Source organism: Haliotis asinina, chromosome 12, assembly GCF_037392515.1.
Source record: "Haliotis asinina isolate JCU_RB_2024 chromosome 12, JCU_Hal_asi_v2, whole genome shotgun sequence".
Taxonomy (NCBI): domain Eukaryota; kingdom Metazoa; phylum Mollusca; class Gastropoda; order Lepetellida; family Haliotidae; genus Haliotis; species Haliotis asinina.
In genome coordinates this window covers 17,948,556-17,971,899 of record NC_090291.1, presented here as the reverse complement: position 1 = coordinate 17,971,899, position 23,344 = coordinate 17,948,556, and the positions used below count along the sequence as shown (strand labels likewise).

Genomic DNA, 23,344 nt, shown 5'->3' with positions numbered 1-23,344 from the left:
CTGTATAGAAATGCATTATTATTTTTCTGCGGTGACGGGTAAGAGTAATTGCCATTATATCATCACCGCATGATGGTGGCATGATGATTACTGTGATACAGAACTTAACTTCAGTAAAATTACACAAACCACCACGTTGGAAATTCAATCTGGACTGGTTACCAGGGGCAGCATAATATTGAGCTTTGCATATTTGGAGAGAGCAATTCCTCGGGTTTCCAATGATGTATAACATGCATAAATGTGACAAAGCAGAAAACTTCCAAAATACAATGGCACAGGCGACTTCCACACAGGAGGCTGGGTGGAACAAAATTCTTCCATTGAGACCTCTGTGAAAGAAAATCAGACAGCCTCAAACCACAGAAACCTTAATTGCTCGGCTATAAATCTGCATAAAACAAACGGAAACATTTTCCGTGAATCTCCAGGGTCCAACTATGCAGCGACAAGTAGCTTGCGCGAGTTAGCCGCGCTGAAATAGGTGATACAATCACAATCTGGATGGATTATGTCACCCGTTCTTGCAAGTTACACAAACGTGTATTGAGTATAATTAGGCTTCGCTGTAAGACAACTTTCCACTTCAGGTGAAAAGAGTTTTGGGTTTTTTAAACCTTATTTTTTATTTGTTTGTTTTTCCTTTGCGTTGCTAGAAGTGTCCTACTTACATATATAGGCACACGGCAAAGAATGGTCCTCATGTGAGAACTTTACACTGACGCTCTGCCATGTCGGAGCCGGACGTGTTTCTGAACGCTGACTGTCAAACATATACCAACACTAAGAATGACACAGTAAGAACCAGGGAGCTATGGTCCAGGAAGAGAGAATACATTCTGTCCCTCCTTGGTTATTCAGTTGGCCTTGGCTCACTTTGGAGATTCCCCTACCTTTGTAACAGAAATGGGGGTGGTAAGTGTGACAAAACGTTTTCATTATGAACAATTATCAATTATCATTAACAATTCGTTTAGGCACCCGTGAACGACCACCTCCTCGTGGTGGGTGCTGGGTAACGCTTTTGGTTGATGAACTAGCTTGATGAACATTAAATCTTTCGTGGGTATTCAGGTCACGGCCTCTGCTCACAAAACCTTGAACACAAGTAAAGGTATAGACAGAGATCGTGATGTTTGATGATATGTCGGACCTTGATATAGTGTCAGAAATGAAGGATGAAGGTGTGCTTTATGTCAAGCCCTTTTCGACTCGGAAAAACAATGAAACCATCAAAACAAACACGTATATGTTTATTTTTTCAACTCCAAATGCTCCCAAATCAGTGAAGGCAGGCTACTGTAACATTCAAGTTGATAACTATATCCCCAACCCGCTATGGTGTTTTCAATGCCAGAAATATGGACACGGTGTAAATACTTGCACATTGTTGTGTGTGCTCACTGTGGTGAGAAAACACACACAACAGAAGATTGTGACAGTGATTTTAAAAAATGCACCAACTGCTCAGGCGACCATTCCTCATTTTCTAAACACTGTTCTGTTTGGAAAGAGCAAATGGAGATAAACAGAATAAAGTGTACTCAAAGTATCTCCTAAATCTGGACGTGATCATACCTATCCGTCCAATTATCGACCAATTTCACTAACTAGCTGTGTTTGCAAAACCACGGAACGCATGATAAATAATCGACTTGTTTGGTACTTGGAAACAAAAAACCTTATCACAGATATACAATGTGGTTTCCGTAAAAATAGAAGTACTGTTGATCACTAAGTGCGTTTAGAATCATTTGTTAAAAACGCTCTAATCAATAAACAACACGCTGTCTCTATCTTTTTTAACCTTGGGAAGGTACATGACACTACGTGGAAATATGGCATTTTACGAGATTTACATGACTTCGACTTGCGAGGTCGTTTGCCTGTATTTATAGCCAACTTTTTTAAATGACAGGCAATTCCAGGTTCGTGTGGGTTCTACCCTGTCTGATCATTACAATCACGATCAGGGTGTTCCACAAGGCAGTATTTTGTCTGTCACTCTTTTTAGCATCAAGATCAACAGTTTATCTAAAGTTTTAAATGATTTAATAGATGGATCGTTATTTGTGAATGATTTTAATATTTCTTGTCGTGGGAAAAATATGCATACTATTGAACGGCAACTACAGATGTGTTTAAACAAAATAGGTAAATGGTGTCTTGAAAACGGCTTCAATTTTTTCTAAATCAAAAACCAATTGTATACACTTCTGTCGTAAATGCAAACCTCATAAAGACCCAGAACTATGGTACCCCAATCAAAGTGGTCAAGGAGGCTAAGTTCTTGGGACTTATTTTCCATTCACTTTTGACCTTTTTGCCCCATATTAAATCCCTTAAAGCCCAATGCCTGAAGGCACTCGATTTATTAAAGTTCGTTTCTAATTCAAAATGGGGAGGGGATCAAACTACCCTTCTTCCCTTATATAGATCACTGGTGCGATCTAAACTTGATTACGGCTTCATTGTATATGGTGGAGCTTGCCAAAGCAACCTAACACTATTTGATTCTGTCCACCACCAAGGCCTAAGACTTCGTCTTGGTTCTTTTAGAACCTATCCTATCGACAGTCTGTACGTCGAAGCTGATGACCCTTCTCTCAACCAATGTCCGATAAAACTCTCTCTACAATACATTACAAAATTAACTTTCTAATGAGTCTAATCCCATATTTAATTGTGATTTTAATCCTCTTTTTGAGGATTTGTATTACAAAATGTCTTCCCTTTTTCTTCCTATTGGACTCAGAATTAAGCCATTTCTTCCTGCTTCTAGCATTGAGCTCTCCCAAAGGGGGTTAAAGTAGCGTAAAATTATTGTCCCCCTGAGAGGGTACGTAAGTCCGAAAACTTTCAAAGTGAAATTTAAACTGACCAATGTTATAAACGTAGTATTTTTGTCACCAGCAACTGAGGGGATGGTGTAAATCCAGCTAGGGTCCATGCAGGTAGCAAAAATAATGTAAGTCCCTTTGGTCCCTAGAATGGTGATCTACCGTCAGTTGTTGGTGATCTATAGCCTATTTTTATGTTATGTATAGTTCAAATGATGCAGTTAGTTTTAACTTCATATGCTAGTTTTAAATTCGAATTGTGATGCTCTAGTTATTTTACCGTACTTTGACGACGGTCTTATAATATATACATATTCTTCATACTCATGATTGTTCTCGTCACGATATGGCTGAGATATTGCATATGTGACGTTAAATTATAACTCACTCACTCTAGCATTGAGCTGGAAAATATAGCTCCTTCCCGACTTCTTTCTTCTCCTCTTTGGCAAATGGTTAGGCCCTGAGTGGACCTAACATTAATTACATTTAAAAAATAAAAACCGAATGAATTACAATATAGACATAATCAATTAAAACATAAATGTGGCAAATATAGATCCTTATTTACAGATTGGTCCAAGGACGGTGGCGCAGTGTCCTGTGCCACTGTCATTGGATCCAGAACAATATCTTCTAGATTACGAGGCAACAGTTCTATTTTTACAACTGAAGCTAACGCCATAATAACGGTTCTTACATATATTCAAAGACACCCTAAACATAAACAGTTTATAATCTCTTCCGACTCTCTTTCTTGCCTTCAGGCGATTACAAATATTTCTTGTAAACGTCCACTTTTAATTGTAATTATTTAATTGTATAATAATCTTGCTACTGGCCAATATGACATCGTCTTCTGTTGGTTTCCCAGCCACGTGGGCATTTCCGGTAAGGCAATGCGATCTTGCTGGTGAAGCAACACTCAACAATTCTGTGACACCACTTCTTATTCCCTACACTGTAGTAAGTTAACATTTAACGTCACATCTTCAACATCTGTGTCATATCGTGACGAAAACAATTTATATGAGAAGAATGAAAACATTTTGAAGAATGAAACCTGCCACGACGGACAGTAAAATTGCTTTGGTGTCACAGATATGGGTATAAAACTAGCATAGAAAAGTAAATCATTCTAGTAAATAGCGCTGACAATACAATATAAAACACGGGCTATAAATCGCCAACAAATGAAGGTAGATCACCTTACTAGGGAACATGGGGACTTACAGTACCTTTGCTACCTGTATATTCCCTAGTTGGATACCTGATCCAGAGGGTTAGTAATAAATATAGCATAAACGCTTACATTGAAGTATTATTGTTTTGGTTCAATATCTGAGAAATACCTTACAAATGACGTATATCCAATATAGCTTTGTCAGCATACTGGTTACGGTAAGAAACGTCTTCAGAGGGCTGTGAAACACGAAACGGAGCCAGTGTTGTGATACGATGAACGTGATCATATAGCATAAAAGTATTGATCATATACAATAAAATGTGTCGCGGATATGGATAAATTAACAGTGTGCTATAGACAGTTGACAGAGATTTGTATCACTCGCTGAACGCCAAATGACCAAAGATGTATTGGACTATAACCAACTGTCCATCAAGTCATTCATGTAAATCCTTCAAACTATCGCGTGACAAACTGGATGCGAAAAGGCATATGCCTACCCCATGCCCAATGTCCATATGATCCACTGCATCCTAACGTCCAAAGTGTGGTGATCTGCCTTTAGTTCTTAGCGAGCTATTGCCCATTTTTATACTGTCTTGCCCGCATTTGATCTTAAGTGTTAGAGATAGACGCTAGTTTTACTTATAAATTACTGTGATATGTTTTACTGTCCTTCGTTGACAGCTTCTATAATTTACATGTATTTCTGGTGTATTTGCAACTTGTCTTAGTCACGACATGGCTGAAATATTGCAAATGTGACTTTAAATAATAACTCATCCATCCCATCCAGTGATGTCTTACATATGATTGATGGGTGACGAGTCTGACTTCATGCTGATCATGGTGAGGTCGTTATGTTCTCCTAATGGGGTTACTTAATTACAAGAGATTCGTCGCGCACATGACATCACATGTTTCTCCAGGATGTCGTTGTCACAATAGTACTGCCCAGTAGCACGTTCTTAAATAACATGCAGATGTGTTCTGTGTGCCAGTCAGAGTGGCCCAACCCCAAGTACTGAGCAACACCCAAAAGAATCGTTATGTCTAACATTAGTGAGTGAGTGAGTGAATTAAAATGTAACGTCACATCGGCAATGTTGCAGCCATATCGTGACGAGAACAATTAATTATACAAACACAAATAAATTAATAGTACACACATTGTAAAAAACTAATTACAGTATCACAGACTAAAGCTTAAAACTAGTGATTAAGCCTAAAACAATGCATCTATAGAGGACAGTACAATATCAAACTGAGCTATAGGTTGCCAACAACTGAAGGTAGATCACCATACTAGGGACTGGAATATTGCTGAGTGCGGCGTAAAACTAAACTCACTCACTAACGTTAACGGCACAAAATCACAAATTTACGGTGCTCCTGTCAAGGAAGTTCGAGGTAAACGTTTAGCACAAAGTTTTCCAAAGCACGTCTTGCTGTAATGTGAACACAACACATTGTGGTGTACGGTCGCTCATAAATTATTTACTCGTAACACGTCATTCATAGTCATGCACTTCAATTAGAAACGTGGGTGACGAATATGTTTAGTTTTCATGTTCTGGTTTTTGGGTCAGTCCTGCAGGCAAACCTGTGGAAGTCTGGGTAACGGCATTTATCCGAAAATCAAGTATTCGTACTTACACATTTGAAACATGTCGCAAAAAGGCATAACTGTGACAATACACAGGCCATGGGCGAGAAACTAAATGCTCTTTCCATATTAAATTTATTTCAATGAGTTAAAAAAATCGAAACACAGGACCATGCTTTGGGGGAAAAACGGCTATTAGTTGCCTTGCCTTGCGCTCGGCATTGCGGAGACACATCACTGACTTGTGAACTCGTAGTCAGTACACTGTGTCTGAATTGAGTATTCAGATCCGCCTGTGAGAGACCCTGCCACAAGCTGCACGTAGCTGTGTGCAAGCGAAATGTGTTTATACTACTAAGACCACGTACGCCACATGCGCGTACATAGTTTAGTGCATCAATAAAACCCACTTCACCCCCACGAGAACCTGTATTGATCACCTCGCAATTTGAGAAATAAATCCTCGATTTCGTTTACTGTTCAAGGTCCATGGGATATAATTTGGTCAATAGACCACATCCCATTCCATGGAAAGCTAGCAAACGTCGTAAAATGCATATTATATCTCGGAAGTTATTTAATTTGATCTTGTTTTTCTATTCTCCAGGTGCGTTTCTTATTCCCTACTTTGCTGGGATTTTCACGTGTTCTGTTCCACTCTTCTTCCTTGAGGTTTCAATTGGGCAGTTCTCAAGCAAGAGTGCATCGCACGTTTGGTCTATTTGTCCGTTGCTTAAAGGTTTGTCAAACGTCTATTTTACAGGCCATACAATCAACAAATGTCTCCGAATTTCGTGGTTATTTGTCCTAAACGTATCTGAATGTCTTATGATGCTACCACATGTAAACACATACAGTTATACAGGCCGTTCTACTTTTCCAAACATCACTATTAATGGCATATGCAGTAATTCAGCTATGTCGTCACGGGAAAAAGTAATAAGCATTACTAAGTACATTTAAACCACAGACACCTGCCTGCAAAGGACATTTAAACAACTCCTTTCACACCCGCATTTCTATGTAAAATAAGGTAATCATATACACAAACATACACCATAAACATGGGTTACGTATCTCGGCAGGGTAAAATAAGTACTTAGTTGAGCACAGTATCACAGCCCCATGCTTTGATCCAGCTGTATTTACTTAATGTCTTCATCCATTCTTTAGTCGAATCTTTGGCTTTTCTTAAACATTCAAGCATTACGACGATAGAATTTTATTCTTGGGACCATCCCTGAAGATCTACGCCTTTACTGATACTACTCGACGAAGATCATTTTACTATATTTTTTTCACAAACGTTTAGTCGATTGTTGAGATAAACAGGACAAATAATTTAATTTAGTAAAGCAACACCTGTTTATTTCTTGTCCTGATTTGCACACATATGAAAGGTTTCAGTCTTGACATTAGTTTCATTTCGTAGCAAGAAAGACTTACATCTGTTCTTGAACGTTCCTCATTCAGACATGGCCCTCGTGTAGAAAAGGACCAGACAGACAGTATTTTGAAACACTGTGATGTTTTTGATTGTAGAAGAGTAGGGGCTCGTTGAACGTTTTTGTTTTTGTTTTTTTCTGACTGGAAACAGTAACTGCACTAACGATAGCCAACGACTGCTATCAACAGTAAACCAATCTTCAGACATCGTCTCAATTCCTCTACGTTCCATAGCTACGTGACGAGGAACCTAAGATCGCACAAAAATCGTGCCTGTTCATTCCGATATGGCTGAAACATTGCCGATGTGACGTTAGATATTAACTCACTCACTCACTCACTCACTCACTCACTCACTCAAGACCACATGACCCATTATTAATACAAGCATATGAAGGAAGACGGGATGCGTTATAATTGTTTTACATGGATTTTAAAGTTATTTCCCCAATGTATACAGAGTACTTGTCTCATTTGAAATCAGGAGATGTTTAAAATTATGCGCACATGTTAATCAGTAAGGAGACAGTCAATTCCATAAGGGACAATTAGCATCATTTTCAGCACAACAAAAATCTCTAACATTTTGTACTCTTAGACGATTATTTTTCTGAATAAAAGTATTGACCATCCTAGTCATGGTAAAATTTGAAGCAACACCCGTAGTTTGAGACAAGGCCTATTTCTACATGTTTCTATAAGTATGACAATTAACGTGTACTAGTCTAAAATGATTACCCAATACATGTTTAATCATCTTGTGCCCTACTTCAGTGATAAAAATGTGCATTGAAAGTAATCGAGATCATTTATTCCATTTTAGAAAGATAACGTCAAATCAACAAAACAAGTGTTGTCTAAAACGTATGCACATTTTGTTAAAGAAATGTCAGCACTTTGCCAATTCCATCATGTCACATGGAAGTCCATCATGTCCTGTAATGAAATCCACTGTTAACGTTTCTAGGGAGTGCATCTTTAGCGTCAGTAGTGGGTGTATTCACCACGAGCCTTAACCACCTCTCGACAACGCTGTCACATTGATACCACCAGATTACGCAGGAACTGCATTGACAGATTGTTCCATTCGTCTACGACAACCTGTCTGAGTTCGCGAACGTTGGTCAGGGGCCGATCTCTCTCTCGAGGAAATGCTCCTCCCAATGACATTCTAGACGTGCTCTATTGGATTAATAGACACAACGCATGATATGCACGTGCACAACGCAGTGGCTCCATTTATGATTTTGGCGTTTTATTCAAGAAGGTAGAGAAATCACTTAGAACATTAATTTTGACACTCATCTTGCATCACAAATTTGTTAATGTTTGTTTCTAGTCGTTTGTTGTAAAATGAAAAGCGTATACGTGCTAATTAGGTGTCATACACCAATCACCTTTCAAGAGCGACTACATTCCAAATAACTATGGTTGGAGGGAAGTGCAAATGGTGATGCACTCTCAAAACATTCAATAATATCATATCAATATTGATTGACTCCGATAAATCGTAAATAAAAAAATGAAGATCCCCTATTTTTTAAAGAGTATATAACCCGTGTCTACCATGTATTGTCATCTACAGTTAAACTGTTTCAGATATCATTACCAGATGTAAATTCAAGTATGTGATAATCAAGGTCTTTCACTGTCCTTCAACATTTCTTTTACGCTTTACCATTAATTATTATGTATAAAATCAATTAAAATAAAATAAAATTAAAATACAAATGACCGAATATTGCCACTGTGACAATAAAAGTTCAACTCACTCACACACTGACTTAGGTAGATGCATTCTTCACATTCGTGCTTAATGACAATTGCTCTGGCGATAGTATGACGTCGTGTATGTCGATTAGCATAAAACTAGCATCATTAAAAAGAAGATTAAGTTCATATTTTACTATAAGATACAAGGTGCAGCGCTACCCCCGTCTTAACTTAAACGTATCTTAGTATTATCTGCCACGAATATGTATATGAAACATCAGCGATGTTAATGTGACATATATACACATGCGTATATGCATGTATTTGTGTTGGTGCGAGTGTATGTGTGCGTGCGTGCGTGCGTGCGTGCGCGCGCGCATGTGTACGTGTGTATTTTACAGTTAGTATTTTTGGTATGTGAACATCAGGCAGATTGCTGTTTACCGAGGCCTGATGTGCCACAACTCAAGCTGGTATCAAATCAACAAGATCACACACGAAATTTAAAATTAATCGTTATGGTCACGATATGGCTGAAATATGCCGAAATGACGTTAAATATTAACTCACTCACTCTCTAAATTAAGGCTATTTTCAGGTATTGGCATCTCCCAGGTTGCAGTTTCATTCATTGGAACCTTACCTTACAACCTCATCATTGCCTGGTCTGTTTACTACTTTTACCGGTCTTTCTGGCCTGTGTTGCCATGGACAACATGTGACAACTGGTGGAACACCCAGTTGTGTGTCACTAAGATTACCAACAGCTCATCAGTCACCGATGTGTACCTGACGAACGGCACGGAGGATCATCGGCTTCTCAACTCCGTATGGCGGAAGTCAAATGTAACGTTGACGGCGTCAGAGGAGTTTTGGCAGTAAGATCTTAGGTTTTAGGGCATAACAAGTATGTTTACAGGGGCCATGGTCACCCCGTCACCTGAACCCAGATATTTTCATCTCACAGACCAACACAAATAGCATAGCCTTTCCTACATGCCTTGAACTCTAGAACTAAAAACTGTCGTTGTAAATTGTTCAAATTGTTATCTGTGACCAATAAATTTCCAGTGTTTGTAACTTCAGTTCAGCCGAAGCCCACTTTCATTTTCCACTTGTATTCCCTGTTTACTCACAACTTAGAGAAAGATGTCTGCAAGCCTGTAACTTTACATACCCACATATAACTAAGTTGTATTTACTGTTATCAAATACAAATAGTTAAAATTAGTTGTGTTCATTTATTCAGCCTCCGTGTTTCTTTTCTTTTTTTTTTGTTGGTTTTGTCTGGGTTTTGTTAACAGATCCAATCATATAAAGGCAAAATGGAGTCCTGCAATTAAGCTGTGTGACCTTTCAGAATTTTAGCTATATTTTTACATTATGTTTGATTATATATATTGTATTGTAATGTACTTGGGGCTTATTAAGAGTTATTACCATGAAGGCCATGGTATCTCTGCAATTAAATTCATTATTTTTACCGAGTGACATCATTTTTGTTTGAGAGTGAAGGGGCAATTAACTGTTTCATTGTCTGTGATGGTCTTTAAACATATACATTATTCATTGTAACACATTGTGTAAAAAGACACCTAGATTTGTCACCTTCAGTCAGACAACGTTCAATAGTTCTCGGAATCGTTGTATTGGTAATATGTTGACTATCCCCAAGTCTGACGTACGTGGTATGTGGCCCTCTATGTTGACTTTGCCTCGCTAATGCTTATCATGAACTCACTGATTCGTAGTTTTTGTCTCGTCTTAAGATTCGCACTCCATCTGGATTGACAGACTGGATATCTTGTTTACAGAAATTATCCTATCTTGCCCCAAATGTGCATATGGTTAGCGTGTCCTTTTCTAGATTGTCTGCCCCATGACGCGAGTACAAAGCTGAAAATTTGCACCAATAAACAACAAACAACATAAACAATCATCTGTTGTCATAGTTATTCTCTTAAAATTTGGAAGAAAATCGTTTACAGAAGTCTAAGCCAGGTCTGTGTCATCTCAAACTCAAATTTTATTTATTCCTTGGTTTTTTTTGTTTTTCGTGAAAGGTTTTACTGAATGTATTTTACGATCTGATTTGATACTGGACCTGAGAAATGATAATTACTGTTCACATTTGAACAAAAGTGTTTGTGTATACCTGATTATTTGTGTACATTTATTCCAGACTCAAACAGAAAAAGATTGACATTAGTGAGAAAAAAGGACAGTGATAATTATATCATATTTAAATATTATTCATATTTTAGCTTCAGTAAACATGGCATGACTAAATGATTACAGTTATAGTTATAGCCAATGTCGCATGATCTGTCTTGAGAAGTATCTTTGGGCTTTTGACAGGTACAACACACTGCGAGTGTCGAGCGGTATCGACAGTTTCGGGACGGTTCAGGCTCATCTCCTCCTCTGTATCCTTGTCTCCTGGTTCGTTGTGTTTCTGTGTCTGATGAAAGGTGTGAAGTCTGTTGGAAAGGTAGGATATCAATCAAACGGATCAGACCAAACACTTCCATGAAACGTTTTGGAATGTGACGCCGGTCTTCACAAAATTGCCGAAGGCATTGTCCTACCTCATTCCTCTTTTCATCTGTTATGAAATATCCAAGACATAGTCCTTATGACTGGTCAAACAATCTCCCTTGAACAAATTAACCCGTTGGTGATCACATTCAAGTACTTTAATGTTTGTCAAGTGATCAGGATCGGTGATCAGTTCTTTCCTGTTATCGCACCCCATCGTACTGGGCGTTGATCATGTATTCAACGACTTTGTGCCTGACGAGACTTGAATATTTGCTTTGGCTATTTCTTTCTGAATTTTCAATAAAACAGGTTGTGTACGTGACTGCCATTCTTCCCTATGTTCTACTAACGGTGCTGCTGGTCAGGTCGTGCATGATGCCGGGTGCTGGGGAGGGTATACTGTATTTCCTCCGTCCAGACTTCTCCCGGCTCGGCAATGTACAGGTGAGATGCTCGAGCATCATTAGTGATGTAACGTTCAGGTTCTATATAAATTTAAACAGTATATAAGGCATGGTAGGAATTCCAAAACCTCGAAGCTTTACGATTTAATAACATTTAATAACACTTGGCAGTTGTTTTATATGTGTGGTCATTGCTTCCCAGGTTCTGATGTTCCTTTAAGTTGGGTGGTCTGAATAAACAATGAAAGTATTGTTTAGCGTTCAGGCTTTTATGATTGAACAAGGGTTGCAGGGAACGAATTCAAGTGCGCATGCTACGTGCATGATACACATCTAAGGTTACCGGTCACCACATACTTAATTAACTCCCAGCTTAGAGCTTATTTTTAGTTCTTCACAAACATTAACTTGAACAAACCTAGCTTGAAACAACGAACAATATTACTCTAACTCAGGCTTAAACTGTGGGAGAACATATACACATGACCTTGAACATTAAACCTTCAAAACATTTCTCAAAGAGTTACTGTTCTACATATAATGCTTGAATACTCTTGGAATATGATGTAACTTGAAAAATTTGGATAAAATATTGGCATGTATGGCTTAATATTAGACCACATTTACAATACTTCAATACTTCAATAAAATACTTTGAAATCTACATTTTACCAACTGTCATGTTCAAATAAGAAATTTCTAGATATACAGGGCACATTTCTAAATGTCACATGCTCAAAAAATTTGAGCCATTTAATATGCAGGTTTTGAAACAACTTACATGACGCTGAGAGAACAATACTTTAGGACTGCTTCAACCTGCTATTATGGCCACCGTGCCGTACCCAATGTTACCGTACCCAAATTGCTGAAAATGACAACTTTGACAAGTTTACACTAGACTGCTATTGCCTAGCTGCTATTCACGTACAACGGCAATAACCATTATCATAAAATAAAACTGGGAAAATCTTCTTAAAATACCTGTTTCCTTACAACCAATGACGATGGACGTTGACAAGAATGTGGACATTGCCCAAGGTACATAGATACTGAAGATTAGCAGTTAATATACTTGTTGCAGTTTGTACATGTAGATGTAAATATACAGCTCACGATAAAAGGTTTGTTACATTCAATTTTGAATTTCGGTTCTTAGCTATAACCTGAAAGAAGCAAATATTAATACCTCGTTATTGGTACATTATGAAAGTTCAAATGCCTAATATGAAAATGACACAGCACCATTTCATATACCATCACTGTATTATGACAAGCTGCCGTAATCAATACTACAGATGTAAATGGACAACACTATGGCTTCAAAGGATAAGGAAGATAGGTGATGTATTTTATTATATTATTGTTTCTAACATATTTAAAAGATCAGACACATACTATAGGGGGTAGAAATACATAAATCATTTGATGACATCGATATAAACCCCTTCATTAAAACTATTCATTTCGACATTTTATTGCCATAAATCGATCTTCTTGAGTGCACAATTTTCTCCCGCGAACGAAATTTCAACCAGTCAGAGGATCGCGCTCGTTGACGAAATGTGAGGTATATTCATGTACATTTCCGGAGGTAGATTATCTTGTTTATAGGATTGTGTAAACCTGTAAACGTGACAGTTGTTTTGAAAAATGAAAGCTCTATGTTTCCAGAAGCTACTGCCATTTAATCTTGTTACCTGCTTCGCTCATTTTCAGAGATATACCTTATTTACATCGACGACTCTGTCAAACTCGGTTGTTGTCATAATGGTTATAAATCGTTCTTGTAGTTACAAGCGGTGTCATACAAAATAAAGACTTTTCGTCATGATTCAAAAGCATATTTAACTACGAGTAGGAAGTTTTATTTTTGATCTTTTAACTTGATGAAAACATACTATAATGTAATAATTATTAATTCTCAAGCTTACTTTAGACCGTGACGCCACGATTTTAATAACTGGCGGCGCCCAGTCTCGAACATCCGCAACTCTGAGAATAAATGCTTTTTAGGATTGTTTTCGTCGCGTTACAAAACCTAAACTACTGTCTACTGATAGTGAAATATATATTTGATTGACAGACAACAGGATTTTGCATGACATTGCTTTTGCGAGGTAGGTGTCGAACCATCTTATTTAATACGTACAGGCTTCCACAGTTCTCGCTTCGCACTCACAAACAAAATGTATTTAGCACGCACGAACTGAGGGGCTCTGGCTACAGATTTACGTAACAATCTGTTGTTTCGTAGGCGGACGTGAGTGAAGCAGGCGACTCTTTGGCAACTTTTAATCACTCGGTATCAACTAAACACGCGTTTTGTTAAGAAAGAATTTGGTGTAACTACACGTCCTTCATATGTAATGGTTAAAAGAATACAAAATGTCATTTTATTCGTTCTTTAACTAGTTGGTACATTTATGCTCCTTTCTAAGGATTAGATTGACACTTAACTTGCATGACACATAATGTCAAAGTTACGTGGAAAGAATACTAAAACACTTCCCAGTTTTGAACTGTAATAAACCTAACGCAAAATAAAACTGTTTTAGGTCGATGTTGGGCATTATGTTCACAATTAGATCTGTATGGATACATAAGTATCGTACTGGTGTCGCAGAAGGTCAGCAGTAAAAAGAAGAAAATATGACTTCATTTCAGAGAACTCAAATCGTTACGTTGAGAGGTACTCGCCTCTCATGAGAAAAAAGCAAATAATGTTGATCCATGGCACGATAAAGCTGTATAAGACATTCAAGGTCACTCGAAGCACATTTGATACTAATGGTCTAGCACGCCAAAATGTATTTCCAGTAGAGATGACCGTTTCATAAGAAGATTGTGTCTTGAGGATAGATTTTGCAACATTGTGGGGCGTCAAATTAGAAGAACATTAGGTCTGAAAGTAAGTCACATGACCGTCTCATGTCGAAATGTTATGTCCCGTGCAGAAAACCGCTCCAGAACAAAAGCTATCGAAAACAGTTAAGGATGTGTTGCGAAACTGGAGCCGGGTGCTATTTTCGGATGAGTCAATATTCAGATGTTTCAACACTCGTAGACGCGTGAGGGTATAGCGATATTCCTATGAAAATGCCGTCATTATCATACCAAGGCAACTGTCAAACATCCACCCTAAGTTTACGTTTGGGGTCTATTATCAGCCAATGGTGTAGAAATTCTTGGTGCCTGGTGTCAGGTGTCTGGAACATTAAGTTCTGGCCGTTATCAACTTCACATCATCAATGACAGTAAGAAACATAAGAATGTCTTCATTTTCCAAGAAATGAATATATTTTTCAACAAGCCAAAGCTCCAGCTCATTTTTTCATGAGTAGGAGACCATTTTTGGTGAAAAAGGATGTTCCTCTCCTTGAATGACCTAGAGATTCACCAGATATGAGTCTGAATGCGTCCCTGTGGTGATATTATTGGTAAAACAGAGATGTTTACATAAAGTGAACAAACTTGGGCATTGGTCAAGATACATTGGTATTCCGTCACCAGGGAAAACTGTAACCGTCTTTATATCTCTATGCCAAAACGATTCAAGGCAGTGAAACATCTTTTACTAATAGCATACGTTATAACTTGCAGCTGCAGGACATGCTGGTTCTTTCTGATATGCGTTAGAATTACCAGTTACTGCATTCACAAGGTTAATGTAACTCACTTTTGTTTTTGAGCCGTTTATCAGAATATATCTTTTTACAAACTCAATCCTTAAAAGAAACGTATTTGGTAAAACACCAAGCGAAGCATGGCAATATACGACATGACCTGTCTGGATTCAGTGTCACGTAACTTGGTTGCCCTCCAATTGATGAATTAACAACTTTAAAACAAATGTCTTCACCTGAAACATAGCAAACATAACATAAGGATGTAATTGGGCAAGGGAATGGGTTTTGGCACTATATACATACATGGATAAACAAAACGCATGGTGTAGCGCTCAGTCCGTTATGGTTGAACACAGGTTCGAATGGAATGCGTACCTATCAACACATGCTGCATAGTTCATGGGACATAACTGCAGACAATTTACCTCTAAAATCATTTTCGATAAAACATTTAGTTATGTTTTAAAGCACCTTTACACCTTAACGGACATATGAACACTTGTAGAACATTATAACCTGTTTATTTCACCCAAAGGTCTGGCTGGAAGCTTTGCTACAAGGGTTTTTTTCCATGAGTGCAACATACGGAGGCCTTATCACCATGAGCAGCTACAACAACTTCCACAACAACTGTTTCAGGTGAACATGTCTTTGATACGAGACGTCTGAACTCAGATATCGAGATAATGAACGCATGTAGGAAATGTACCGATAATAGAAACTCACCTGAACGAACCGAGTATGCTTAAATTATGACCTATGAGGCCTCCGAAACATTACAATGTTACAACCATTACAGGTCTTATAATTTACCATGTATATCGCTACATATGCATTGCTAGTATTCATCATCTGAAGACGTTTTTGTATCAACTCTAACGCTGCCAAGTGTATTCATTGTTTATACTACACTCATCAAAGTTATAAAGGGAGGCAATGAATGCGTGTTGATTTTTGTAAATTTCCAGCTATGGATCACAATAACTGTTAGTAAAATATCATTTTTTCAGAGACGTAGTGTTAGTTACTGTGATTGGTGAAGGCAGCAGTATATTCTGTGGTCTTGTTGTCTTTTCTACACTTGGCTTCATGGCGCAACAGGCTCAAATACCTATATCAGAAGTCGTGTCATCGGGTAAGCAGTCATGGCTTTCATTTTATATATTAATTAATGTCATTTGTATGAAGTGGGCATTTGTTCATAGCAAAATTATTGTCCAGAGAGGACACGTAGGTCCCAATCCTTTCAAGTCAACTGAAACTTACCAGACTTCTAAAAGCAGTATTCTTGTTTTAGTTTGGCTAACATTTCCTACAATCGCCAGCAGCTGAAGGGATGGTGTAAATCCAAGTGGGGTCTATGTAAGTCCCATGTCCCTTAGTATGATGTTCTACCTTTAGTTGTTGTCGACCTATAGCATGTTTTCATATTGTATTGTCTAAGTGATACTAGTTTTAACTTTAAAGCTAGTTTTAACTTTAAATCTAGTTTTAATTATAATCGTGATAATCTCGTTGTTTTACTGCCCTTCATTGACAGATATTTAAAATATGCATATATTCTATTTAAATGTTAAATGTTCTCGTCACGATATGGTGGAGGTATTGCCGATGTGACGTTAAATATTACCTCTCTCACTCACTCATAGTACTTATCACTGTCTTATGTGGATCTGGCGTGATACTGATTGGGTAGTATTAGGCTACACACTTGCGTTTGTATGAAACTTTCATTTGTAGAGGATGCTTCCTGATGACCCGGACGTGTGTATCCTTAACACGCGTTATCATTCATAGATTGTACATGAGGACTGTGAATGGCTTAAACAGAGATAACTCTTAGTCTTGTTGAGCCCAGTCTTATTTCTCCACTTTACCGAGACAAAGTGTCATCATTATGCAAATTTTATGAGCACGTTTACGCTTCTGAATAGGGATGTAGTGTACCTCAATGACACAATCATTCCCTTCCACCATCCCCATCCCCACCCACCATAAATGGAATAATTCTAGAAGTGTGTAGCTGAACCTTTTCGTTTTCAAAGGTCATGAAAGTATGCGTATGTTTGTGTGTAATTCTGCATCTACTAAATCAACAACTGTTTGTTTGTTCCAGGTTCTGGTCTAGGGTTCATCATCTATCCCGAAGCTATTGCCCAGCTACCAGTCTCTCAGTTGTGGGCAGTGTTATTCTTCATCATGCTGTTTTCAATGGGTATAGATTCCGTGGTAAATACACTTTAAGATTAATCATCAATTTCATGTCAATTTCATATTGTTACGATAAGAAACAAGATGGATACAACATTATGCTGATCCTACCTTAATTTGATATTATCTGATACACGCATGCATGCGTGCGTGCGTGCGTGCGTGCGTGCGTACCTACGTAGGTGAAAAAACGCAGCAATGAAACCAAATGTATTAACAAATATTCACAGAGTAATCCATGGGTATCATCAACAAAAATACAAAATATCTAAGCCATTGCTCAGAAATTGTGTAACTATTGTCAAATTCAAAACAGCATGTCGAAAAATGCAATGCCATATGCATGGAACTCTTTAAAGGAGAACGTTTACCGAGGAGTGACAGACAAATTGAGGCGTTAAAGGGCAGGATAATCATGTCATAGGAGGAGATATCTGTTGAAGAAATTATACGTAAAAAGCATTTCTGCTTGAAAGAAGCGTAGGGCTTCGTTAAGTTGTGAAGGAAGACACAGGTCACATTGAACATAGACTGAGTGATTCCCCTTGATTTTATATTTTTTTAAAATGATATTTTGAATTCGACATTGCAACCCATCTCTCAAACAATTTCTAAACTTGTTGATGATACTCTGGGGTTACTCTATGAAACGGTTCAATAAATTTCGTTTATCTGTCGATGATAAAATACAAAATTGCTGACCTTCTTAGTCATTCCACGGAATGCCTGATTTCACAATCGAACCGTATCATATATATGTTTAGCGCGCTCGCGCGTGTGTGTGCTTGTGTAAAAATGCTATAAAAGATTTGGTTATTGGAGTATTTCATAACTTTACTGGTCTTTTTCATACATTAGATACCTGTAATCTGCATGTTTTAAGTAGTACGTGAACTACCGTTTTGTACAGCCTTTGTTTGTTGTTTTTGTTGTTTGGAAGTACTGGAAAAGATGGAGTTGATATCATACATATCATCAACACACTTATTATTGAAATATATACAAATCTACAAGATATATAGTCACTGTTATACACTGCAGCACACCTTTTCCTCAAGCACTGTGTTCAGTCCAAACTATCACAGTGACTGTACGTCAAATGCGAATGCAAACTGTTGAACAAAATGATGAAAAGATGCTCGGTATGCTGTTTTATTTCATGTACTGTAACATTGATATTTATGAGCAATGTATTAAGATCAACAAATGGAGGATGAGGAGGGCTTGTACGATGTGTTACATATCATAATCATAATCATAATCATAATATGATAATGAATGAAGGACAACGCTGTCAATGCCATGTACTATGTCATGTACCTTTGGGAATAAGAACATTTAAGAAGAAGTTTCCTCTGCGTGCTGTAATGCATATTTCACCATGACTTCATGTCAAGTTGCACCTGAGATGCATAAAGTAAACCCGATCGGTGCAACCTTCTTGGAAATGGGAATTTGAAAATTATGCAGGTCATGTTCTACGTCCCAGTTACATTACAAATAGCTTCGCAGCAGTTTTTAAACTTTTATATTGACATTTGAATAAAGCAACCTATGTCAAACGTATGTTCAGTCAAGTGCGAATGCAGATTGACAGCTTTAACTGACAGTACTTCTTACAATTCGATTTTCTGAACATGTTTACCAAATGATCAAAACAGCTTCAGCGATATGAACACATGACCATGCCTACTTACACATGAAAGAAAATATCGGCGTGGTCTGTTCAGATGGCAGATACTGTGGTAACAGTTGGAAGATGACGCTAAACAATCCCTTAAATAATTATCCCTGTTCCTTGCTGACATGGAAGACATACACACTTTATTTTTCCTACAGTTTGGTCCAATGGAAACGGTAATAGCTGGTATAGTAGAAGCCTGCCCAAAGTACCTTCAACATCGAAGAGTGCATGTCACTGCTGGAGTGTGTCTGTTCAGCTTTGGAATTTCCATCCCCTATGCAACTGAAGTGAGGCTCGGTGAAGTTTTACCATATCCATACATTCATTCCCTTCTTGTCGGGGACAAGTGCCAACTGGTCTTTTCAAAGCTTCGCAAAGAAAGAATTGTGCGATAATGATATCTTTGGTTGAGGACATTCCATGAGGACATAATAAAAAAACACTGCGTCAAAGCGAACAAATGCTTAACATAAACGGGCATGCGATCTTCGGAAAATGAATAAACTTGTTGAGAAATGTATCTGTCACGCAGTTCATTCTATGGTTATGTTTCGAAGTAAAACAATGAATCAGTTACTGAAACCATTCTTCTAAATAATTTCTGTATTACAAGTAAATGTTTCAGTTTCATGGTTTATGATTTTTCATGACTTCTGTATGCGTGGTATATTTCAGGGTGGCGTGTACTTGTTTCAGCTGTTAGAGTGGTATGCATCCTCGTTCAATGCACTGCTTGTTGGTTGTCTAGAGTGTGTCGCCATCAATTGGATCTATGGTACGTTAGATATGCGGAGGCAGGTTACACAGAGTGCAAATTTATTGAACATATATCACTGTGATAATAACAGACAAATTTAAATTGAAAATGAGTCCCGGTGAGTCGAGAGATCCAGGAACTTGGGAAACCAAGGGGCAGTAGGGAAACTAATGTTATTCAGGGAGTCTGGGACACACTAATGTGTGCCTTCAGACTAATTCCAAACTTCTTTGCTGTTCGATACTAATCTGGAAACTGACATACCTACAAATACGCTACTACTTTTAACGCATAACATTCTGACACATTCAAAATGGATTTCCTTTTATGACCGTTTTATGATCAAATATCCATTTAAAATGTCCGTGGGGTTTCACAGGTTCGGAGAGATATAGCAACGATGTTGAGATGATGATGGGAAGACGTTTCCCATGGGTGCTGAAAGTCTCATCTTCCTATTTCACCCCTGTCATTCTCTTCGTAAGTTGAAGTTCATATCATTGGCGTATACAATTATGAGTGTATAGAGAGTAACAATTTTATCTATAATTTTGTATTGTTTGTGTCCAACAAAAATTAAAAGTTTCTGTTTTTCTCTTGTTTAACTAAGCCTCGAATTCGATGAGTTTTATCAGAAACTAAACCATTCCGAGTCATCTCACTTTATGGCCGTTCAGGAAAAGAATCATGGCAAAACGTTTTGCGTCTCATTTTGCCCAGGATTAAATGCTGTTTTTGTTTTGTTTTTGTTGTTGTTTTGTTTTCAGTATCGGTTCTATAATGACACAGTGCGGGTAGTAAATACGTCACACTGGGTCTTTTGAAAGGGTGTACGGAACTGCAAGACCATGTGATAGTGTCTTTCGGTTCCGTATACCCTTTCAAGACACCGTGTTTTCATCGTAGTGCAAGTGAATATTTATGTAATTCGTTACCTGTGAAAATAAGGCATAGAAAAGAGAGAGGTCAGAAATCAATATTTCAGGCACGTCATACTTTTTAAAGTGGCCCATAACCAGACTCGCTCACGTTTACAAGCTGTTATTGTTCCCTCATATCCCTCACATGCGCACCTGATATTTCCCCTACTCCACTATATTTCTCTCTCCCCTCAAATCTATGGCGTGTTGTTGGTTTGCCATCACGATGTGAGGACACGTAGTTTCGCCAAATTGCTGACTGTCATATACATGCATCACCTTCGGCTTTCTAGTTATGTCATGTTGATATTCCGTTATTTAACTGCCATACTATTCATATTGATGTTAAGGAGGACCTGCTTACTTCTAACAGTTACAATAATGTACAAGTTTTCCCTCACAGGCTTCCTTGATTCTTTCCCTGTTTCTCTACGACCCTCCAAGCTATGGCGAATACATCTATCCTGAATACGCAAAGGTGATTGGAATCTTAATGGCAGCAGCGATATCATTGCCAATACCCGTGATGCTGGTATACCAGCTTTTCAAGAAGAAAGGAACTTTTGTTGAGGTAGGTTTACATATTTAACTATACGTAATGCACCAGGAAAGAAATCTACATCCAGATGGTCCATTTGTAACTACTTGTCTTTTTCCGTGACCGACAAGAAAACCTGTACCAGTGTAGTACGCAGTTATTGCGCGTAACAAATGTGGAATGACTTTCTCTGTGATTATCACTTTTTACTATTATTTGTATGATTGTAAAAGTATCTTGTCACTGATATTTGTTAACGAATTAAGAAACGTTCTAAAAGTGACTTCCGTTTTGTATTGTAACTTTCTAGGAGTAGACGTGTTCGGAAATTGTGAGTTATCTTTCCTTAGAAATAGTAACTGACTGATTTCATCCCAGAGACCTTTTGAGATTAGACAGAGCCCAGTCGTAAGCATGGCCCCGAGAAGGGTGCGAGTCGCCATCGGGCTTGCCAAAATGACACGACTAGTTACGAATGGAAACTGACCATTCGCATTCATGCCAAAGAAGGGTAGGGTTGGACGGAATAGAACATTCAAAGACATTATAAAAACTTTCAAAGCATTTTGTGAGATCATCTTTATGAGATTTCCCCTTTCTAAGCATACGTGCTATGTAAGTTCATATGAACACTCGGCATTTGTTACGAAAGCCACTGGTTGCTCACATTTTGAGGACAATCTGATTTCATGATGCCTTAAGGCTGATGATCAAACACATCTACTTATGCTTACAGTTGGTGCCATCTTTAGTGTTCCATTCACATAATTTCCAGAGCTATTGTCCACTTAAGGCCAGATGAAACCTCGTTTTGCACTGGCATCACATGATGTACTTGTACTCTCCAATACGACAGAAATTGCACTTTTGACAGAGAGTTCTTACTATTATGGCAGCTGTTTTGTCTTTAAAGATCTATTCCAATCAATCTATAAATCACAAACAGTACGTTTATGCATTTAACAGCGTCTCCGACTCGCAAGTTCTCCGTCTACTGACTGGGGTCCTTCGCTGCCTGAAGCCAGGGCGCTGTATCTTGAGAAGATGCACAAGCAACCAGAAAGTCTTGTCATGCGACTATTACACACCAAAACCAAACAACTTTCATGATGCATATGATGGGAAAGACCAAAACATCGATTTATCACTGTATGGATGTTGTGTAACATAGTGCTATCACACTGAGACCCTTTCATACTCTTTCCCTTTTATATGTGCATATGATTTATTGTAATTGGGGTCTAGTAAATGAGTGAGTGAGTTGATATTTAACGTCACATCGGCAACATCTCAAATTTACCGTGGCGGAATTCATATACAGTGGAATCTGACAAAACCAGCATCTGTCCAATCCGGCAAGTTGTCAACACCAGCATAAGGTCTCGGTTCCACCTGTGGCTTGTACATGTATCACTAGCTCTACAATCCAACACTCTGTCTTGACCGGACTATTTCTTCAGTTGTAGACAACTTCCACTGTAGTAAAACTGAAAAATGTGGAAGAGCAATGAGGTCTAGTAAAGAAAGATAATACGTTTTGGAGTCTTTACCCCTAAGACTAAGTTTGAACATATTGATTGGCAGTATAGGAGAAAGTTACAGTGTTTGATGGCAGATTTGATACCATAGTATCTTAAGATATGTGTTGTAACTTAACTGCATGTTTTGTTGTTCTTCGTAAGTATAGAATTCCCCCGTATTCTGGTTCATTAGATCGTAAGTAAAGTGTACTCTTGCACTGGACCAATATATATTTCCCTCGAAATTATATATACCCGCACACATTTATACACAGTTACACATGTATTATAACAGAAGGTGACAGGATGTCCAGAATAGTTCTATACTTGATCTTTTCTTTGAACCAAT

General features: G+C 38.0%; 1 protein-coding gene across 1 annotated transcript; it reads left to right on the top strand.

The window, feature by feature from the left end:
- The first annotated feature begins 731 nt into the window (after nt 1-731).
- LOC137258590 (sodium- and chloride-dependent glycine transporter 2-like) lies at nt 732-22,585 on the top strand. The gene is made up of 13 exons (XM_067796296.1): nt 732-915; nt 6,240-6,371; nt 9,390-9,669; nt 11,150-11,282; nt 11,642-11,776; nt 15,901-16,004; nt 16,376-16,500; nt 17,482-17,594; nt 19,416-19,547; nt 19,936-20,035; nt 20,397-20,497; nt 21,341-21,508; nt 22,442-22,585. Exons 1-13 carry the CDS (start codon nt 732-734, stop codon nt 22,583-22,585), a joined length of 1,851 nt encoding a protein of 616 aa, XP_067652397.1.
- The last annotated feature ends 759 nt before the right edge of the window (nt 22,586-23,344 follow it).